The 23999-nt window shown below is 42.1% G+C and overlaps 1 protein-coding gene across 1 annotated transcript in view; it reads left to right on the plus strand.

Annotated features, from left to right (window-relative positions):
• The first annotated feature begins 3619 nt into the window (after nucleotides 1–3619).
• The window catches only part of LOC133611964 (transcription factor Maf-like), a 180383-nt gene continuing 160003 nt past the window's right edge, over nucleotides 3620–23999 (plus strand). The window contains exon 1 of the mRNA XM_061969169.1: nucleotides 3620–4752. Coding sequence (XP_061825153.1) covers nucleotides 3725–4752 — 1028 coding nt within the window. The 5' untranslated portion in view covers nucleotides 3620–3724. The remainder of the gene's footprint in view (nucleotides 4753–23999) is intronic.

Genomic DNA, 23999 nt, shown 5'->3' on the forward strand with positions numbered 1-23999 from the left:
AAATTTCGTTACATAAGCTCATGGGAGTGCAGGATAAAAAAGCAATACGGTGCATATATAAATAAATAAACACATATAAATAATATATATAATATATATATAAAATAAATAAATATATATAATTAAATATAAATAAATAAATAGATTACTGTACAGATAAATATCTTGCACTTTTTCACATGCGTCCACGTTAATGGATGTATGTTATATTCCTTTTTATTCCAGCGAGTTAATCCATTTTGGGGGGAGTTGAGGGGATAATTTAATTATGATGCGTTCAAGAGTCTTACGGCCTGAGGGAAGAAGCCGTTACAGAACCTGGAAGTTCTGCTTCGGAGGCTGCGGAACCTCTTTCTAGAGTCCAGCAGTGAAAACAGTCCTTGGTGGGGGTGGGGGGAGTCTTTGCAGATTTTCTGACTTTGTGGACGCCGTCTGCTGCTCCGCACGCTGTAAGTCTTTGCTGTTGTCCAGCGTTCTGTTTTTGTTGACTTTGCATTCAGTTCAGTTTAAGTTAAAATGCACTGTTTTTAGCAGCGTCTTGATTTTAAAAATCTTCATCAAAATATTACAACCACCTCCCAGTATGAAGCCATGCGCCAGTGCTTATTTTGATGTTGTTAAGGTTAGTTACTTTATTAGAACCCGCAGGTAAACTTGTTTTGCAGCCAGCAAGGTCAGGACATCCATTGAAACATCTTAGACATGCAATACAAACCCCAGCCACACAGGTGTCAATTATATATGATCAAACTATTTTTTAAATAGAAATAAATACTAATAATAATGATTTACAAGCAAGTTATCCATCAATTTGTGCAATGTAAAAGTAGCAATAGATTTCATGGTCAATTTGTGACATTTACTGTGCTTTTTTACACCATTTTTCTCTAAATGAAGAAAGAGTTATTTTTTTTTTTACTGTAATAAACTGTGGTGCCGTTTTGGTATTTACAGTAATGCACCCAAAAATCTACAATTGTTGATTTGGGGTAAAAACAAACAAACTGGCAACTCAGGTGGCAAAATTTTACTGGAAAATTGCAGTTTTTTTTTTATTTACAGTAAAAACAAAAAAAGGAAATTTTACACTAAAATTCTGTCAACTGAGCTGCTTTTTTTTTTTTTTTTTTTTACCACAAAAACAGCAGTATTGTTTTTTTCAATTTACAGTAATATACACTACATTTTGATGTAACATTATTGCAACTTATTTTTTTTATATATTTTAGGTTTTTTTTAAATCTACTAATAAAATGCAACCATTTTTCTCTAAATGAAGAAACAGTTGTTGTTGTTTTTTACTGTAATAAACTGTGGTGCCGTTTTGGTATTTACAGTAATGCACCCAAAAATCTACAATTGTTGATTTGGGGTAAAAACAAACAAACTGGCAGCTCAGGCGGCAAAATTTTACTGGAAAATTGCATTTTTTTTAAATTTACAGTAAAAAAAATAATTAAATTTTACACTAAAATTCTGGCAACTGAGCTGCTTTTTTTTTTTTTTTTTTTTTTTTTTACCACAAAAACAGCAGTATTGTTTTTTCAATTTACAGTAATATACACTACATTTTGATGTAACATTATTGCAACTTATTTTCTTTATATTTTAGTTTTTTTTAAATCTACTAATAAAAATAAACAAACTGGCAGCTCAGGCGGCAAAATTTTACTGGAAAATTGCATTTTTTTTTAATTTACAGTAAAAAAAAAAATTAAATTTTACACTAAAATTCTGGCAACTGAGCTGCTTTTTTTTTTTTTTCTTTCTTTTTTTTTACCACAAAAACAGCAGTATTGTTTTTTCAATTTACAGTAATATACACTACATTTTGATGTAACATTATTGCAACTTATTTTCTTTATATTTTAGTTTTTTTTAAATCTACTAATAAAAATAAACAAACTGGCAGCTCAGGTGGCAAAATTTTACTGGAAAATTGCATTTTTTTTTTTAAATTTACAGTAAAAAAAATAATTAAATTTTACACTAAAATTCTGGCAACTGAGCTGCTTTTTTTTTTTTTTTTTTTTTTTTTTTTTTTTACCACAAAAACAGCAGTATTGTTTTTTTCAATTTACAGTAATATACACTACATTTTGATGTAACAATATTGCAACTTATTTTTTTTTTATTTTAGTTTTTTTTTTAAATCTACTAATAAAATGCATTAAAAAATGGTGTAATAAGTAGTATTGACTGTTAGAAGGAGAAGCCCTCTGGGGCCAAATATGAATGCCTTGTGGCCCTCAAGTGACAACCACTTTGACACCTCTGACCTGGCACATGCACAACAAGCAGGGGCGCTGCTAGGGATTTTGGGCCCCATGAAAATAATCTTTACAGGGCCCCCAACACAGTATCATTAATTTTCTGTATTATAATTTCATCATCATTAGGGGCCTCTCTGGGCCCCCCTCCATCATGGGCCCCTAGAATCCATCTCCTTTACCCCCCCTTTTCGGCGCCCCTGATAACAAGCATCACAAAACATTGCCAAGATCACAAAATAGTAAAAAGTATACAACACATCAAATCCCAATCAGATAAGATTTGGGACAAGTCAGAATAAACCACCATAATAAAAGAGTAATAAATTAAAGAATAATTACAATAATAAATTGCACTAAAATAAATATATGCAAAAATAGGTACTATTTGCAGGATTTTGATTTTAAAATCGACATTAAATATTCCAAACCATGCACCAAAAAGTGAAGAAAAATATCTTTGCAAAAACATTATTTTTCAGTATAGTGCAAGTGTCGCTCATTAGTGCGTGTGTTACTAATGAATTACACCGCGTCTCCCAGTAGGAGTTGCACATTTCAACCGAAAGGGGGCGACATTGGGTTTGTAATCGGAGCACGTGTTCACCTCGCTGCCTTTTGTCTCGCGATCCGTCTTTATTACTACACGAATATTATTTATCTACGTATTACTACGTGAATATTACGTATCACCACGTCAATATCATGCATTTATTTATCACTACATGAATATTATTACTACATGAATATTGTGTATTTATTTTTATTTACTACATGAATATTGTGTGTTTATTATTGGGGCACTAATACACGACTTTACGCGCGTGTTTGTAGTGAGCGGCTGTGCATGTTTAAGTGTCGTAAAAAAAACGTCCATAACGAGCAGTATAAATGTATATAAAGTATAAAATGTAAGATTTTAACCAGTTTTTTACCGAGTTGTACTTTTTCCACCCCCCTTCCGACGACGCGCGTAAAAGTTTACCTGCAATTATGCTAATTAGGCTCATTTGCCCAGTTGCGCTTGGTGACGTCACGTCAGCATGAAATAAGCGAAAAAAAAAAAAAAAATAATCTATCAATTCCTCGGGTGGAGTTTTTTTTTCTTCTCCTCCTCCTCCACCTCCTCCTCCTCCTCCTGCAGCATCTAGGCGACTGTTTGGTCCGGGACGCGGACTGAAATTGGCGCGCTAATCCTCCCAAAAAAAAAAAAAGTGGTTAAATGGCAGCGAGCGGCCGCGCGGCGCTCAGACTGACGCACGCCGGCCAGCAGGCACGGGAGGACCGCAGGGAAGCCCGACTTGTGCGCAATTAGCCCGCCACTTTTCCGCCCTTGGTGTCAAACAGAATTAAGTAAAGAAATCAGGCTGGCTCAGTGCGCGTCTCAGCAGCCCACTTTGACAGGTGCTCCTCACCCCCTTTGGAGGACTGTCAGCAGCAGCAGCAGCAAGAGGATGGCATCAGAGCTGGCAATGAGCAACTCCGACCTGCCCACCAGTCCCCTGGCCATGGAATATGTTAATGACTTCGATCTGATGAAGTTTGAAGTGAAAAAGGAGCCGCTGGAGCCCGAGCGCAGCATCAGCCAGTGCAGCCGCCTGCTCGCCGGGGGATCGCTGTCTTCCACCCCGATGAGCACGCCCTGCAGCTCGGTGCCCCCCTCTCCCAGCTTCTCGGCGCCCAGTCCCGGCTCCGGGTCCGGGTCCGGCTCCAGCGAGCAGAAGGCGCACCTGGAGGATTTCTACTGGATGAGCGGCTACCAACAGCAGCTCAACCCGGAGGCTCTGGGCTTCAGCCCGGAGGACGCCGTAGAGGCGCTGATCAGCAGCGGCCACCCGCTGCAGGGCTTCGACGGCTATGCCAGGGGGCAGCAGTTCGCCGGGGGGGCGGCACCGGCCGGGGAGGAGATGGGCTCCGCGGCCGCGGTGGTGTCGGCGGTCATCGCGGCGGCCGCGGCGCAGACCGGCGGCGGCGCGCCCCACCACAACCACAACCACCACCACCACCACCACCACCACACCGGCGCCGGGGCGCACCACCCGTCCTCCGGCTCCCAGTCCGCCGGCGCCGTCAACAACAACAACCACAGCCACCACCACCCGCACCACCACATGCGCCTGGACGACCGCTTCTCGGACGAGCAGCTGGTGACCATGTCGGTGCGGGAGCTCAACCGGCAGCTGCGCGGCGTCAGCAAGGAGGAGGTCATCCGCCTCAAGCAGAAGCGCAGGACGCTAAAGAACCGCGGCTACGCGCAGTCCTGCCGCTACAAGCGCGTCCAGCAGCGGCACGTCCTGGAGGGCGAGAAGACGCAGCTCATCCAGCAGGTGGACCACCTCAAGCAGGAGATCTCCCGCTTGGCGCGGGAGCGCGACGCCTACAAGGAGAAGTACGAGAAGCTCGTCACCACCGGATTCCGGGAAAACGGCGGCGGCGGCGGCGACAACAACAACAACAACCCCTCGTCCCCGGAGTTCTTCATGTGAGTCTGGGCCGCCCCAAAAAAAAAAAAAAAAAAAAAGTTCACTCGAAAGTTCTAGCAAGACTCCACTTTTACACTGTGTGCATTATATTTATATAGCGCGTTTTCCTCCAAGCGCTTTTATATCTAAACCAGGTGGGTAAAGTGTCCAAGGACTAGGATCGAACCTGGAACCCTTTTTGCTCTCATTTTTTTCATTTTTTGCTTTGCGTATTTGTCTCCACTTTTATTTGGTTTTGGATGAGAACAGTGCGCACCCCATGCATGCTGGTCATGTCCCCCCCCACCCCCCACCCCCCTTTCTTTTATTTTTGCTTTTTGGACGGACTTTGACGGCATCTGGACAACATCACTTTGGACCCTGAAAACACTTTTTAGAAGCCGCCTTCTGGAGGCCGCGGAAATTCGACAATAATTTAGTCTTTCTATCAGAATTACTCGAAAATTTGCATCAAATTTGCCATTTTGACCTTCTTATTGTTGCTGTTTTGTACTTTTAATACACTCTTGCTCGCTATTTAAAGCCAACCTGGCTCTTTAAAACTCGCTCCTTTTTTTAAATAAATATACCATTCATGGAAACATTTATTTTTTTTTGCCTGATTTCTATTTAAATTATTTGCTTGATTTTACGCACGGTGCGCACAATCTTGTTGTTTTTGCTTCTGCTTGAAACAAACAAACAAAAAAAAAACAATAATGTCATTTTGACGAAAATATTCGCTGCGTGACGCGCGCTTTACGCACGGAATTAACAGCGCGTTTAATCGCGAATACGCAATATATTTAAATGTACCTTTAACTAAGCGTGGTGATTCATTCCAATTATATTGTGCGTCTTTAATAAAATTGTTTTATTTTATATATAAAAAATAAAAAAAAAGAGGCGGCCTTGACCTGTTGCGTGGCTTTTGCAGAAATGACTTGAACCAAAACAATCCCCTTCCAATGCGCGTCGTGACGCGTGGAATCTTCTTGCCACGGGGCCCGGAGTGCATGGACCGATCTAGTCAATTATTAGCTTTTTTTTTGTCTTTTTTTTTTTTTTTTACTAGACAGGAGTCCACTTGTTGGATTCAAAAACAAGGAAAACACCCGCAAAATAAATTAAACATGAAAACATGGAATTAAAAAAAATAAAAAAATTTAAATACTGCGAAAAGTTTTTGTTTACAAATCATTGTGTTTTTTTGTTTTTTTTTCCCCAACATGACACAATTTCATACATCATTTTGAGTTAATCCATCGCTTTAAAAAAATCCCTTCCTTACACTTTATTTTTATTTTTGCTTGCTTAAATAAAAGGACTTTAAAGGCTCCGTGAGGCGTTCAAAGTCACTCGGAAACGTCTTCCTGCGGACTTAACGTGGCTTTGAAGGAACAAAAGCTACTGTGCAAGGTCACCAAGCAGTGTGTGTGTGTGTGTGTGTGTGTGTGTGTCAGACGCACCTGGTGTGTGCGTGCATGATGATGATGATGATGATGATGATGGTGACTTTGTGTTGGGGACCATACAGACCAGTGCCTTCCTTCCTTCCTTCCTTCCTTCCTTCCACATGACAAACGAGGTGTCCTGTGCCTGAGAGGTGGGTGGGAAATTTTAGCGACCCCTACTTTTATATCTGATTAGGTCAAAAAAAAAAAAAAGCGTGCTGTTTAATTACACAACAACAAAAAAAGACCCAAAAGTGTGTAACTCCATCCTCCATCTGGCCGTGCATCGACTGCCGTTGATTAGGTTATTAAAGATAATGTCCTCGTCACAATATTGGACTCGAGCTCTTTTCAGGTCAACTTTGAAAGTTATCAGTATCGACGTCGGAATCATCGTCACTTTAATGCTTTGCGCGGGTGGCGTCTATTTGCTGGGAGTGCACCGCCTTCTATTTCACCTTGTGTGTGCATGAAGTGCATTCCATCCACCTCACTTTTGCCCACCAGCACCTGAAAGGAACTCTTCAAACGCCAAACAATCCGGGCGTTCACATCCCCCGCTCCTCCTCCGCCTGATCTGCATCCGCATCGCTCGGCACAATAAACATTTACATTTAAAGCGATTTAAATCAGCGGCGTTCATGTTTTGCGCTCCATCACGCCGCACCTGCGGCGGCGCGGGAGTGTCTCGCCCCACGCGTCCGCGTCCCTGAGTTATGTGCCATTTATTTCAGAACGCTAATAAATTCGACTTGTCCTGTCGGGGGCCTGCTAAAAGAAATATGCGCGTGGCGAAGGCGGAGGCAATTGTGATGGCGTGGATCCCACCCACTCGTCACTATAGAGGGGGGGGGGGCAGCGTTAGGGACCCCTGCACCGGCGGTAATAATGGACGCTGTCAGAAACTTTAGGCAAATGTCGCTTCTTGTGATAAAACACTGCATTGTTATACTTGCCAACCTTGAGACCTCCGAATTCGGGGGATTTTGGGGGCCGGGCCGGGGGAGCGGGATTAAAGGGGGAGGAGTATATTTATAGCTAGCATTCACTGAAATTCAAGTATTTATTTTATATACCGTACTTTTCGGACTATAAGTCGCAGTTTTTTTTTATAGTTTGGCCCGGGGGTGCGACTTATACTCAGGAGCGACTTATGTGTGAAATGATTAACATATTACCGTAAAATATCAAATAATATTATTTATCCCATTCACGTAAGAGACTAGACCAGGGGTCGGCAACCCGCGGCTCCGGAGCCGCATGCGGCTCTTTGATAATAATAATAATAACTGGGATTTATATAGCGCTTTTCTAAGTACCCAAAGTCGCTTCACATGTAGAACCCATCAATCATTCACACCTGGTGGTGGTAAGCTACTTTCATAGCCACAGCTGCCCTGGGGTAGACTGACGGAAGCGTGGCTGCAATTTGCGCCAACGGCCCCTCCGACCACCACCTATCATTCATCATTCAATTCACCGGTGTGAGTGGCACCGGGGGCAAAGGGTGAAGTGTCCCGCCCAAGGACACAACGGCAGCGATTTTTGGATGGTAAGAGGCGGGGAGCGAACCTGCAACCCTCAGGTTTCTGGCACGGTTGCTCTACCCACTACGCCATGCCGCCCCACTCTGATGCGGCTCAGCAGCTTGCTTGCCGACCCCCCCGATTTTCCCGGGAGACTTCCGGATTTCAGTGCCTCTCGCAGAAAACTCTCAGGATTAATATTCTCCGATTTTCACCCTTACAATAATAATAAGGGCGTACCATGATGGTACAGCATTTAGCACCCTCTACAATATGTATTAACACGCGTGCCAGCCCAGCCTCTTCACATATGCATCTTCTGCTCGCACACGCAAGTGACAGCAAGGCATACTTGGTCAACAGCCACACAGGTTACACTGACGGTGGCCATATAAGCCAACTTTAACACTCTTACTAATAATGCGCCACACTTTGAACCAAAACCAAACAAGAATGACAAACACATTTCGAGAGAACATCTGCACCTTAACACAACATAAACACAACAGAATAAATACCCAGAATCCCATGCAGTCCTGACTCTTCCGGGCTACATTATACACCCCTGCTACCACCAAACCCCGCCCCCACCCCAACCCTGCTCCCTCACACATCAACCCCCTCCCCCCTCTTTGCGTCGGTTGAGGTGGGCGGGGTTTGGTAGGGGGGGGTGTATGATGTAGCCCGGAAGAGTTAGGGCTGCATGGGATTCTGGGTATTTGTCCTGTTGTGTTTATGTTGTGTTACGGTGCAGATGTTCTCTCGAAATGTGTTTGTCATTCTTGTTTATTGTGGGTTCACAGTGTGGCGCATTATTAGTAAGAGTGTTAAAGTTGTTGTTTTTTATACCGACACCGTCAGTGTAACCTGTGTGGTTGTTGACCAAGTATGCTTTGCTGTCACCTACTGAGCAAGCGGAAGCCTCATACAACGTGTGGCTGATCAGGCACGCTGGTCGTAGTGGGTGCTATATGCTGTACCATCACGGCACCCATGATGCTGACAAGCGCCATTCATATAAAACCCGCATACCGCACCAGCATACAAATTCCATATTGAAGTTTGGGCAGCGTGTCTGAGACCCCTGGTTTATACATAGCACAAAGCAAAAAAAACCAAAAACTTCCATCCATCCATCCATCTTCTTCCGCTTATCCGAGGTCGGGTCGCGGGGGCAGCAGCTTAAGCAGGGAAGCCCAGACTTTCCTCTCCCCAGCCACTTCGTCCAGCTCCTCCCGGGGGATCCCGAGGCGTTCCCAGGCCAGCCGGGAGACATAGTCTTCCCAACGTGTCCTGGGTCTTCCTCGTGGCCTCCTACCAGTCGGACGTGCCCTAGACAACTCCCTAGGGAGGCGCTCGGGTGGCATCCTGACTAGATGCCCGAACCACCTCATCTGGCTCCTCTCGATGTGGAGGAGCAGCGGCTTTACTTTGAGCTCCCCCCGAATGACAGAGCTTCTCACCCTATCTCTAAGGGAGAGCCCCGCCACCCGGCGGAGGAAACTCATTTGGGCCGCTTGTACCCGTGATCTTGTCCTTTCGGTCATAACCCAAAGCTCATGACCATAGGTGAGGATGGGAACGTAGATCGACCGGTAAATTGAGAGCTTTGCCTTCCGGCTCAGCTCCTTCTTCACCACAACGGATCGATACAGCGTCCGCATTACTGAAGACGCCGCACCGATCCGCCTGTCGATCTCACCATCCACTATTCCCTCACTCGTGAACAAGACTCCGAGGTACTTGAACTCCTCCACTTGGGGCAAGATCTCCTCCCCAACCCGGAGATGGCACTCCACCCTTTTCCGGGCGAGAACCATGGACTCGGACTTGGAGGTGCTGATTCTCATCCCAGTCGCTTCACACTCAGCTGCGAACCGATCCAGTGAGAGCTGAAGATCCTGGCTAGATGAAGCCATCAGGACCACATCATCTGCAAAAAGCAGAGACCTAATCCTGCAGCCACCAAACCGGATCCCCTCAACGCCTTGACTGCGCCTAGAAATTCTGTCCATAAAAGTTATGAACAGAATCGGTGACAAAGGGCAGCCTTGGCGGAGTCCAACCCTCACTGGAAACGTGTCCGACTTACTGCCGGCAATGCGAACCAAGCTCTGACACTGATCATACAGGGAGCGGACCGCCACAAACAGACAGTCCGAAACCCCATATTCTCTGAGCACTCCCCACAGGACTTCCCGAGGGACACGGTCGAATGCCTTCTCCAAGTCCTCAAAGCACATGTAGACTGGTTGGGCAAACTCCCATGCACCCTCAAGGACCCTGCCGAGAGTATAGAGCTGGTCCACAGTTCCACGACCAGGACGAAAACCACACTGTTCCTCCTGAATCCGAGGTTCGACTATCCGGCGTAGCCTCCTCTCCAGTACACCTGAATAGACCTTACCGGGAAGGCTGAGGAGTGTGATCCCACGATATGCAGTGTTATTTCCTTTTAAATTAAAAAAAAAAAAATTTGCGGTTATCTTTAATTTGTGAAACTGGTCAAAATGGCTCTTTGACTGGTAAAGGTTGCCGACCCCTGGACTAGACGTATAAGATTTCATGGGATTTAGCGATTAGGAGTGACAGATTGTTTGGTAAACGTATAGCATTGTTCTATATGTTATAGTTATTTGAATGACTCTTACCATAATATGTTACGTTAACAAACCAGTTGGTTATTTATGCCTCATATAACGTACACTTATTCAGCCTGTTGTTCACTATTCTTTATTTATTTTTATATATATATATTATATATATATATATATATATATATATATATATATATATATATATTATATATATATATATATATATATATATATATATATATATATATATATATATATATATATATATATATATATATATATATATATATATATATATATATATATATATATATATATATATATATATATATATATATATATATATATATATATATATATATATATATATATATATGCCGTATTTTTCGGAGTATAAGTCTTATACTCCAAAAAATACGGCATATATATATATATATATATATATATATATATATATATATATATATATATATATATATATATATATATATATATATATATATATATATATATATATGCGACTTATACTCCGAAAAATACGGCATATATATATATATATATGCCGCATTTTTCGGAGTATAAGTCGCACATATATATACTTATACTCCGAAAAATACGGCATATATATATATATATATATATATATATATATATATATATGTCTTAATAAGGTTATCCAAAAAATAGTGCTCGATACCGTAGTAGAGCGCAATATATGTATGTGTGGGGAAAAAAATCACAAGACTATTTCATCTCTACAGGCCTGTTTCATGAGGGGGGTACCCTCAATCGTCAGGAGATTTTAATGGGAGCATTCGCATACCATGGTTTATATAGGGCACAGAGTGGGTGGGTACAGGCTGGCCTAGGGGCGTGGTGATTGGTTCATGTGTTACCTAGGAGGTGTTTCCGTCTATGGCGGCATGTTGTTACAATTTCGCTGCGCTTGTTGAGGGATGACAGGTCTGGACGGTAGATAATAAACAGTTTCTCTTTCAAGCATAAGTTGCATCTTTTATTACCACTATTGTAAGGTGTGCTGGATGCCCATTAAAATCTCCTGACGATTGAGGGTACCCCCCTCATGAAACAGGCCTGTAGAGATGAAATAGTCTTGTGATTTTTTTTCCCCACACATACATATATATATATATATATATATATATATATATATATATATATATATATATATATATATATATATATATATATATATATATATATATATATATATATATATACATATATATATATATATATATATATATATATATATATATATATATATATATATATATATATATATGCCGTATTTTTCGGAGTATAAGTCGCATATATATATATATATATATATATATATATATATATATATATATATATATATATATATATATATATATATATATATATATATATATATGCCGTATTTTTCAGAGTATAAGTCGCACCGGCTGAAAATGCATAATGTATATAAATTGTCGGAGGCAGATATTTACATATATTCGTATTTAAGTGTTACTTCTTTAATTTCATAATCATAAACATGCACCTGGGGATAGGTTGATTGGCAACACTAAAATTGGCCCTAGTGTGTGAATGTGAGTGTGAAAGTTGTCTGTCTATCTGTGTTGGCCCTGCGATGAGGTGGCGATTTGTCCAGGGTGTACCCCGCCTTCCGTCCGATTGTAGCTGAGATAGGCTCCAGCGCCCCCCGCGACCCCGAAGGGAATAAGCGGTAGAAAATGGATGGATGGATATTAACAAAACAGCTAGTGTTTTTCTTCCAATTGTGGTCTTTTGGTTGTCTGCAAATACTGTGTGCTAACCTTGAGTGTGGAATGTAAGAAAGAGAGATACTCCTTCCTCTTATCTATTCTTATGTCCAGGTGCGGAGGATGTGTTTGGGCTGGAGGGACAAGACTGCGAGGGTGGGAGGGAGAGAGACTTGATAGAGGAGAGGGTTTTTTCCATTTCGGGGGGGGGGGGGGGGGGGGGGGGGGGGGGGAGGGGGGGGGGGCAGGGACGGGACCTTCTTGGCGGCGCGATTGAATGTTCTATGCTGGACTGGTCTCATGATATTTACAAAGCTTTGCAAATATATTACAAAATACCTATTCTGTCTCTGGTGGTTCTTTTACTCAGCTTTAAGTGTCGTAAAGAGCTTGGGAGCGATGGCCAGAAACTTGAATTCCCTGGGAGGGAACAACTGTCCAAACGCAACAATATATATATATATATATATATATATATATATATATATATATATATATATATATATATATATATATATATATATATATATATATATATGTATATATATGTATATATATATATATATATATATATATATATATATACAACTGGTCCAAACGCAACAATATATATATATATATATATATATATATATATATATATATATATATATATATATATATATATATATATATATATATATATATATATATATATATATAAAAGAACCACCAGAGACAGACTAGGTATTTTGTATATATTTGCAAAGCTTTGTAAATATCATGAGACCAGTCCAGCATAGAACATTCAATCGCGCCGCCAAGATGGTCTCCCCCCGAAATGGAAAAAAACCCTCTCCTCTATCAAGTCTCTCTCCCTCCCACCCTCGCAGTCTTGTCCCTCCAGCCCAAACACATCCTCCGCACCTGGACATAAGAATAGATAAGAGGAAGGAGTATCTCTCTTTCTTACATTCCACACTCAAGGTTAGCACACAGTATTTGCAGACAACCAAAAGACCACAATTGGAAGAAAAACACTAGCTGTTTTGTAATATGATTATGAAATTAAAGAAGTAACACTTAAATACGGATATATGTAAATATCTGCCTCCGACAATTTATATATATATATATTTATATATATATATAAGTAAATACTTGAATTTCAGTGTTCATTTATTTACATATATACACACGCATAACACTCCTCTCTACTCATTGTTGTATTAGAAAGTGCAATGCTTTGCAGCCAGTAGCACAGCCTTTGAAGGAGCATAGGTATGGGCAGCATCTGTGAAAAATGTAAATTGCAGAAAAGGAGTGAGTTTAGGGTTGAATTGTCCATCCTCGTTCTATTCTCTGTCACAATCTTTTTTTTTTTGGACATTACTACTTGCCGTAGTTTTGAAGCAATGCACCATAGGGAATCCGGATGTTGTGTGTGTCAGTGTGTTAACGTGCCGGCTGGAATAAACACACGCTGAGAAATAGCTCCGTGCCTGCCTACTTTATGGGCTATAGATAAACCTATGGATAACGGTGACATATATAATAGTATCCTTCTTGTTTTGTGTGCAGTTGCGCACTGAGCTCCAAAAGCCGTGGATGTTATAACGTGACTGGGCCGGCACGCTGTTTATATGGAGGAAAAGTGAACGTGACGACAGGCCCGGCTGGAAATCGGGAGAAATTCGGGAGAATGGTTGTCACGGGAGATTTTCGGGAGAGGTACTGAAATTCGGGAGTCTCCCGGAAAATTCGGGATGGTTGGCAAGTATGATAGTCGGTCACTCAAATGAGTATGACGATCCTCTCTGGTAGGGGTGTATCCCTTTATGGAGGATTGGCTTGTGCGTGACTTACCGTATTTTTCGGATTATAAATCACTCCGGAGTTTAAATCGCACCGGCCGAAAATGCATTATAGAGAAGGAACAAAAATCATATATAAGTCGCACTAGAGCAGGCCTGGGCAATTATTTTACTCGGGGGGCCAAATTTAGATAAAAAAGTGTGTCTATTTTTAGGAGCACTAATACAAAACCTCACAATAATGATTGAAAGCTAAAACGTTATGACAGACCGCCTTAAAAAAACGGAATGGAATTTGAATTTTTTTTTACTGAATGAGACACCCAGAATGTACATGAAAATAAAGAATGCGGGATTTACAATATGAACTATTAATGATAAAACACTGAAAATTGACAACATATTTTACAATCAACCGAAACACAAACAAAATGCAACAAACATAGTGAAAAAAATCCCCCACCTACAATCTGAGATATCTCATAGTGACCATAGTAACTAATTAGATAACTATAGTAACTAATTAGATGAACATATTAACGAGTATATGTCAGGTTCAAACACTGATGACATCTACCTACTCAGTGGCCTAGTGGTTAGAGTGTCCGCCCTGAGATCGGTAGGTTGTGAGTTCAAACCCCGGCCGAGTCATACCAAAGACTATAAAAATGGGACCCATTACCTCCCTGCTTGGCACTCAGCATCAAGGGTTGGAATTGGGGGTTAAATCACCAAAATGATTCCCGGGCGCGGCCACCGCTGCTGCCCACTGATCCCCTCACCTCCCAGGGGGTGATCAAGGGTGATGGGTCAAATGCAGAGAATAATCTCGCCACACCTAGTGTGTGTGTGACAATCATTGGTACTTTAACTTTAACTTTTATTAAACAAGACAAGAAGCAAGGAATCAAACAGAGACAGAATTCAATTTGGACTCAATATCGAGGAGAGTCGTCTTTACACTGTACCTTCGCACAGTATCTTAAGACGATCTGCCAAAAGATTGCATGCCTCCTTCTTTTATTTTGGACCCTCCCCGACCACTCGGCCACCGCTGTTTCCAAAGGACAAAGGTCGCAAAAAAGTTCACAGAAAAGGTCGTAAACAATTCACAGAAAAGGTCAGTTCAAAAAGAGTTCCATAAAATACTTCAAAAAGAGTTCGTCTGGAAATTGGGCAGATCCTGCCATCTGTCCGCTTTGAAGTCCTTGGGTCAGAACAATATCTTTCTGTTGATTACCATATATAAGAGAAAACAGAAAACCCTTCATGTGGCTTTCCCCCTTACACAGTGGAGTTTTACGAGCCTTCTTCTTGGTAGGTTTCAAAGACGGCTTTTGTCTTCTTGCTAGGAACTGTCGGAGGCAGATATTTACATATATCCGAATTTAAGTTGTACTTCTTCCATTTCTTCTCTTGATGCTCTGTCAGCAAGTAATAATAATAATAATACCTGGGATTTATATAGCGCTTTTCTAAGTACCCAAAGTCGCTTTACATGTAGAACCCATCATTCATTCACACCTGGTGGTGGTAAGCTACTTTCATAGCCACAGCTGCCCTGGGGTAGACTGACGGAAGCGTGGCTGCAATTTGCGCCAACGGCCCCTCCGACCACCACCTATCATTCCATTCACCGGTGTGAGTGGCACCGGGGGCAAAGGGTGAAGTGTCCCGCCCAAGGACACAACGGCAGCGATTTTTGAATGGTAAGAGGCGGGGAGCGAACCTGCAACCCTCAGGTTTCTGGCACGGTTGCTCTACCCACTACGCCATGTCGCCCCCAAGTATACTGTGTGTGTTGCCCTTGAGTTCTTTGGAATGTGTTTTGACTAGCATTTTGTTATGGCTAGGGAGGGGGAAGGAAAGAGAGGTTTTTGGCGTTGGGAAGACAGACCAATTGGGGTGTGTGCGATAGAATGTTCGAGGGTTAGACTGGTCTCAATCAAAATGTATATTGGCAAAGCTTTGAGAATATACAACAAAATACCTATTCTGTCTCTGGTGGTTTTTCAACTCAGCTTTAAGTGTCGGAAAGAACTTGGGAGCGAATTGTGACTTGAATTCCCTGGGAGGAACAACTGGTCCAAAACGCAACAATTTGGGGGCTCGTCCGTACCACGACCTTGAAGGGACCATTCCACCTGGGCTCCGCACACATGCGTTTGATGACCTTGATCTTGACCCTCTCAGTGGACGGAAGGGAATCTGGAGTGGCGGGCTGTCATCCCCGAATCTGTACAGAAGAACTGGCACACAAATTCTGCATTTTGTGTAAAATACCATTTTGGTTTTACGCTGATTCCTTCTTCCAGGGGGGTGTTGATCCTGGGAAGGGGCTGACCTGTATGCAGTTCATAGGGTGAAAAACTCAAAGGGCGGTAAAACAGTTTTATTCACGGACATTCGAATGATCATTAACGCTAATTGCAACATGTCAGTTCAATCCAATTTGGTCTGTGCACAGATTTTAGCCAATTCGTTTTTGATGTTCTGGTTCATCCTTTCAACCTTACCTTGGGACTGAAGATGGTACCTCCAACACAACGTATTGTGATAATTTAGATAGAATAATTCTGACAGTATATGATGCAGATTCCAAGCATTGAAAGACTTAGTATAGTTGAAGACTTACGGTCATTAGAAAACATGACTGCACATCGTAATGGCAGCCACACTTTCCATCTTAAACATCTAAAACAATTATTTGGGAATGTCCGGCGGGCCAGATTGAAAAGCTCAACGGGCGTTAATTTGCCCAGGTCTGCACTAGAGTATAAATCGCATTTTTTGGGGGAAAATGTATTTGATAAAATCCAACACCAAGAATAGACATTTGAAAGGCAATTTAAAATACATAAACAATAGTGAACAACAGGCTGAATAAGGGTATGTTACAGTTGTGCTCATAAGTTTACATACCCTGGGAGAATGTAAGATTTCTTGGCCATTCTTCAGAGAATATGAATAATAACACAAAAACCTTTCCTCCACTCATGCTTAATGGTTGTGTGAAGCTATTTATTGGCAAACAACTGTGTTTACTCTTTTTAAATCAAAATGACAAAAGAAAGTACCCAAATGACCCTGATCAAAAGATGGGCAGCATCTTTCATCCAGTGCTGCACAGATGTCTCTGGATTCTGAGTCATGGGGAAGGCGAAATAATTGTCAAAGGATCTGCGAGAAAAGGTAATTGAACTGCATAAAACAGGAAAGGGGTATAAAAAGATATTCCAAGGAATTGAGAATGCCAATCTGCAGTGTTCAAACGCTGATTAAGAAGTGGAAAATGAGGGATTCAGGTAGACCAGCAAAGATTTCTGCCACAACTGCCAGGAAAAATCGTTCGAGATGCAAAGAAAAATCCACAAATAACTTCAGCTGAAATTCAGCTGAGAAATGGTGGTGTGGCTGTTTCAAGATGTACAAAAAGGAGGCACTTGAAGAAAAATGGGCTGCATGGTTTTTGTGTTATCATTCATATTCTCTGAAGAATGGCCAAGAAATCATAAATTCTCCCAGGGTATGTAAACTTATGAGCACGACTGTATATGACGCATAAATAACCAACTGGTATGTAAACGTAACATATTACGGTAAGAGTCATTCAAATAACTATAACATATAGAACATGCTATACGTTTACCAAACAATCTCTCACTCCTAATCACTAAATCCCATGAAATCTTCTACCTCGGTGTCGCTTCTAAACAACTCCGCCGACCTCTCCAAGGTTTCTCATAGTCATTCACATCGACGTCCCACTGGGGTGAGTTTTTCCTTGCCCGTATGTGGGCTTTGTACCGAGGATGTCGTTGTGGCTTGTGCAGCCCTTTGAGACACTTGTGATTTAGGGCTATATAAATAAAGATTGATTGATTGATTGATTGACTCCAAAGGTAAGACAATGCGCCGCTTCCTCTTCTATCGGTACGTCGCTTACGTCAGAGTCATCGTCAGTTGCGGTTCCAACTATTCCAGCCTTTCTGAATCCGGACAGAACGGTTTCGGTCGTCATTTGATATTTTACGGTAATGTGTTAATCATCTCCGGGTTGGGGAGGAGATCTTGCCCCAAGTGGAGGAGTTCAAGTACCTCGGAGTCTTGTTCACGAGTGAGGGAAGAGTGGATCGTGAGGTCGACAGACGGATCGGTGCGGCGTCTTCAGTAATGCGGACGCTATATCGATCCGTTGTGGTGAAGAAGGAGCTGAGCCGGAAGGCAAAGCTCTCAATTTACCGGTCGATCTACGTTCCCATCCTCACCTATGGTCATGAGCTTTGGGTTATGACCGAAAAGACAAGATCACGGGTACAGGCGGCCGAAATGAGTTTCCTCCGCCGGGTGGCGGGGCTCTCCCTTAGAGATAGGGTGAGAAGCTCTGCCATCCGGGAGGAGCTCAAAGTAAAGCCGCTGCTCCTCCACATCGAGAGGAGCCAGATGAGGTGGTTCGGGCATCTGGTCAGGATGCCACCCGAACGCCTCCCTAGGGAGGTGTTTAGGGCACGTCCGACCGGTAGGAGGCCACGGGGAAGACCCAGGACACGTTGGGAAGACTATGTCTCCCGGCTGGCCTGGGAACGCCTCGGGGTCCCACAGGAAGAGCTGGACGAAGTGGCTGGGGAGAGGGAAGTCTGGGCTTCCCTGCTTAGGCTGCTGCCCCCGCGACCCGACCTCGGATAAGCGGAGGAAGATGGATGGATGGATGGATGGATGTTAATCATTTCACACATAAGTCGCTCCAGAGCATAAGTTGCACCCCACTGTGACTTATAATCCAAAAAATACGGTAGTTTTACGTGGGGAGACTGGTGCACAGACGGTCACCACACTATCCTTGACAGAAATCGGGTCATGGTCCAGTGGCATGGAGTCCAAGACGACTGGGGACCCTTTTTCTGCCACAGCCTTCTTCCGCCATTGCAGCCGTTGTGGTAGTTCTTAAATCTACCGTCTTCCGCCGTTGAGGTCTTCACCGTATCCCTGGCTAGGGGGCAGTCAGGTACTAGGCCTTTGCCAAGGGCCACCTGGGGTAACAGTAGTAAAGGGGTTAACCTCCTAGTGCCCCAAGACCCCATAGAGGAGCCTCCACTGCCGGATGCACTTTAACGGTAGCGGGGGGGTGTATATTGTAGCGTCCCGGAGGAGTTAGTGCTTCAAGGGGTTCTGGGTATTTGTTCTGTCGTGTTTATGTTGTGTTACGGTGCTGATGTTCTCCCGAAATGTGTTTGTCATTCTTGTTTTGGTGTGGGTTCACAGTGTGGCGCGTATTTGTAACAGTGTTAAAGTTGTTTATACGGCCACCCTCAGTGTGAGCCGTGGATGTTATGTGATTGGGCCGACATGCAAAGGCAGTGCCTTTAAGGCACGCCGCGAATATTGTTATCCGGGTGGAAATCGGGAGAAATTCGGGAGAATGGTTGCCCCTGGGAGATTTTCCGGAGGGGCACTGAAATTTGGGAGTCTCCCGGGAAAATCGGGAGGGTTGGTAAGTATGACTGGGAGACGCAACTGCTCTGTACTTCTCCCTACGTTTGTATACCACTCCGTACAGCGGTGTTTTAAAATGTCATACATTTTACTTTTTGAAACCGATACCGATAATTTCCGATATTACATTTTTAAAGCATTTACCGGCCGATAATATCCGCAGTCCGATATTATCGGACATCTCTAGTTTAAATCTGCACTTTTGAGTGTTATGGGAGTTTTTAGGGTAATCTGGGTCGGTGTTTTTCAACCTTTTTTTAAGGTTTTTTTCATTAAAATTCCGGAGGGTACACCACCAGCAGAAAACGTTCAAAAATAAAACTCCACCAGGTCGTCGCGCCTTATTTTGAGTTTGTTGGTGTTTCCCTGTGTAGTGCTTTAGTTTTTGTCTTGCGCTTTTATTTTATTTCCTGTTTTGTTGGTGTTTTCCTGTAGCAGTTTCATGTCTTCCTTTGTGTTAGCCAGTAAGGCTATTTGAGTTGTTGCTATCCTTCTTTGTGTGGACGTTGTTGATTGTCATGTCATGTACGGATGTCCTTTGTGGACGCCGTAAGTTTTTGCTGTCGTCCAGCATTTTGTTTCTGTTGACTTGGCAGCCAGTTCAGTTTTACTTGTGTTTGGCATAGCCATTCCTACGCTTCATTGCCTTTTCCTTATGTTCATTTTTGGTTTGAGCATTATATACGTTCTTACCTGCATATTGTGATCACAACAAACCACAGACACTAAGCAACGGCACAGATTATAATTATTGATTTGAAAAAAATATTTTTGGGACCGATTAGGTGAAGTTGCATAATGTCCCACGGCACACCCGACGATATCTCACTGCACACTAGTGTGCCACGGCACAGTGGTTGAAAAACACTGATCTGGGTCACGGCAGCTCAGACCAGGAATAAAGCAGAGTGGGCGGGGCTTATTTTCAGCCCCAAACACATGTTGCGGAAGCAGATTTTTACAACAAATGTCTGTGTGAAAGTGATAATTGATCATATTGTAGGTGTTTATTGCCCTTGTTTGTTTGTTACATTTTTTTGTTGTGTTTTGCTTGATTGGGGGTTCGATCCCCGGCCTCGGGGTCTTTTCGTGTGGAGTTGTCATGTTCTCCCCGTGGGTTCCCTCCGGGTACTCCGGCTCCCTCCCACCTTCAAAGACATGCACCTGGGGATAGACCCCTCCCACCTCCAAAGGCATGCACCTGGGGATAGGCCCTTCCACCTTCAAAGACATGCACCTCGGGATAGGCCCCTCCCACCTCCAAAGGCATGCACCTGGGGATAGACCCCTCCCACCTCCAAAGGCATGCACCTGGGGATAGGCCCCTCCCACCTCCAAAGGCATGCACCTGGGGATAGGCCCCTCCCACCTACAAAGGCATGCACCTGGGGATAGGCCCCTCTCACCTCCAAAGGCATGCACATGGGGATAGGCCCCTCCCACCTACAAAGACATGCACCTGGGGATAGGCCCCTCCCACCTCCAAAGGCATGCACCTGGGGATAGGCCCCTCCCACCTCAAAAGGCATGCACCTGGGGATAGGTTGATTGGCAACACTAAATGGTCCCTAGTGTGCGAATGTTGTCCATCTTGACCAGGGTGGTACCCCTTTGTCCGAACGCAGCTGGGATAGGCTCCAGCGCCATTCCGCCACCCAGAAAGGGACAAGCGGTAGAAAAATGGATGGATGTCAAATATGTCAATGGAGGAGCTGGTCTGAGAAGTCAAATATGTTGTTAATATTCAGTGTTTTATTGTTCATAGTTAATGTTGTAAATCCCACTTTCTTTATTTTTCATGTACATTTTGGGTGTCCCATTCAGTAAAAAACGGTAAAATTCCATTCTGTTTTTTTTGAGGTGGTCTGTCATAACTTTTTTCTGCATAAAAGTGATAATATATCATATTGTAGGTGTTTATTACACTTTGCATTCATATTTTGCTGTTTGTTACATTTTTGTTGTGTTTTGCTTGATTGTAAAAGATGTCTATGGAGGAGCTGGTCTGAGAAGTAAAATATGTTGTTAATATTCACTCTTTTATTGTTCGTAGAAAATCCCACTTTCTTTATTTTTCATGTACATTTTGGGTGTCCCATTCAGTAAAAAACGGTAAAATTCCATTCTGTTTTTTTTTTGAGGTGGTCTGTCATAACCTTTTTCTGCATAAAAATGATAATATATCATATTGTAGGTGTTTATTACACTTTTCATTCATATTTTGCTGTTTGTTACATTTTTGTTGTGTTTTGCTTGATTGTAAAAGATGTCTATGGAGGAGCTGGTCTGAGAAGTAAAATATGTTGTTAATATTCACTCTTTTATTCGTCATAGAAAATCCCACTTTCTTTATTTTCATGTACATTTTGGGTGTCCCATTCAGTAAAAAATGGTAAAATTCCATTCTGGTTTTTTTTTTAGGTGGTCTGTCATAACCTTTTTCTGCATAAAAATGATAATATATCATATTGTAGGTGTTTATTACACTTTGCATTCATATTTTGCTGTTTGTTACATTTTTGTTGTGTTTTGCTTGATTGTAAAAGATGTCTATGGAGGAGCTGGTCTGAGAAGTAAAATATGTTGTTAATATTCACTCTTTTATTGTTCGTAGAAAATCCCACTTTCTTTATTTTCATGTACATTTTGGGTGTCCCTTTCAGTTAAAAAACGGTAAAATTTGATTCTGTTGTTTTGAGGTGGTCTGTCATAACTTTTTGTAGAACTCTATGGGACATTGTGACTTTTGGTATTAGTGTTCCTGGGGAAAAAGGGAGCCAAACACACATACTGTACAGCTAATGTCTGCGTAAAAGTGATAATATATCATATTGTAGGTGTTTATTGTCCTTGTTTGTTTGTTACATTTGTGTTGTGTTTTGCTTGATTGTAAAAGATACACAACTATGGAGGAGCTGGTCTGAGAAGTAAAATATATTGTTAATATTCAGTCTTTTATTGTTCATAGTTAATATTGTAAATCCCACTTTCTTTATTTTTCATGTACATTTTGGGTGTCCCATTCAGTAAAGATTTTTTTTAATTCCATTTAGTTTTTTTTGAGGTAGTCTGTCATAACTTTTTTCTGCATAAAAGTGATAATATATCATATTGTAGGTGTTTATTACACTTTGCATTCATATTTTGCTGTTTGTTACATTTTTGTTGTGTTTTGCTTGATTGTAAAATATGTCTATGGAAGAGCTGGTCTGAGAAGTAAAATATGTTGTTAATATTCACTCTTTTATTCGTCATAGAAAATCCCACTTTCTTTATATTCATGTACATTTTGGGTGTCCTTTTCAGTAAAAAACGGTAAAATTTGATTCTGTTGTTTTGAGGTGGTCTGTCATAACTTTTTGTCGAACTCTATGGGACATTGTGACTTTTGGTATTAGTGTTCCTGGGGAAAAAAAGGGAGCCAAACACACATACCCCACCCCCAATCCAACGCCCTTGACGCAAATCCCATAGGGGTGATGGATGGATGGGCGGCGCCTGAAGAGCTGCAGCCCGCCACCATAGCCCCCCCACTCCCTCCCTTCTGAGATGTACGTTGTAATATGTATATGTGCTTTGATGTGGAGGTTTTTTGGTATTAGTGTTCCTGGAAAAAAAGGGAGCCAAACACACATACTGTACAGCTAAATGTGTATACATCAGTGACGTGCGGTGAGGTTGATGGCTGGTGAGGCACTGACTTCATCACAGTCAGATTTACAAACATATGAACCCTAAAGAGTATCTTATTCACCATTTGATTGGCGGCAGTTAACGGGTTATGTTTAAAAGCTCATACCAGCATTCTTCCCTGCTTGGCACTCAGCATCAAGGCTTGGAATTGGGGGTTAAATCACCAAAAATGATTCCCGGGCGCGGCGCCGCTGCTGCCCACTGCTCCCCTCACCTCCCAGGGGGTGAACAAGGGGATGGGTCAAATGCAGACGACACACCTAGTGTGTGTGTGACAATCATTGGTACTTTAACTTAACTTTAACTTTACACATACAAACTGTAGCACACAAAAAAGCACATTTAATAAAAAAAACGTTATTATGGTCTTACCTTTACTTAGAAATTAAGTCCATGCGCCGCAACTAAAGCCCTCACTTCAACTTTCCACGTGCAAGATTGAATCTATTTAAAAAAGTGTAACCGAGGGTTTATAAATGTCGCCTATACTGTATGAAACTACAAAATAACAAACACGGAGGCTCCAGATTACACGAGGACCACTTTATTTACCTTCTTTCAAAAACCTCCGCGACGTGACATCACTTCCGCTCTTAGCGCCTTCAAAATAAGAGCTCAAGGCATATACTGTATAACAGCGCATAACAGGAACTTAACATCACAAAGAGGAAAGCCCATGAAAATAGGTTACAAAAGTTATTTAATAAGAAGCCAAAAAGTGCAAAAACAATAATGTTCGTGTTGGAGGAGTTGTGAATTAGATACACCTGCAGTCTGCAGGTGTACCTAATGTTGTGGCCCTGCAGTCATTCACAACTCCTCCAACACCAACATTATTGTTTTTGCACTTTTTGGCTTCTTATGAAATAACTTTTTTAAATAGATTCAATCTTGCACGTGGAAAGTTTAAGTGTGGGCTTTAGTTGATATAACAATTCT

This window comes from Nerophis lumbriciformis, linkage group LG08 (assembly GCF_033978685.3).
Source record: "Nerophis lumbriciformis linkage group LG08, RoL_Nlum_v2.1, whole genome shotgun sequence".
NCBI classification, from domain to species: domain Eukaryota; kingdom Metazoa; phylum Chordata; class Actinopteri; order Syngnathiformes; family Syngnathidae; genus Nerophis; species Nerophis lumbriciformis.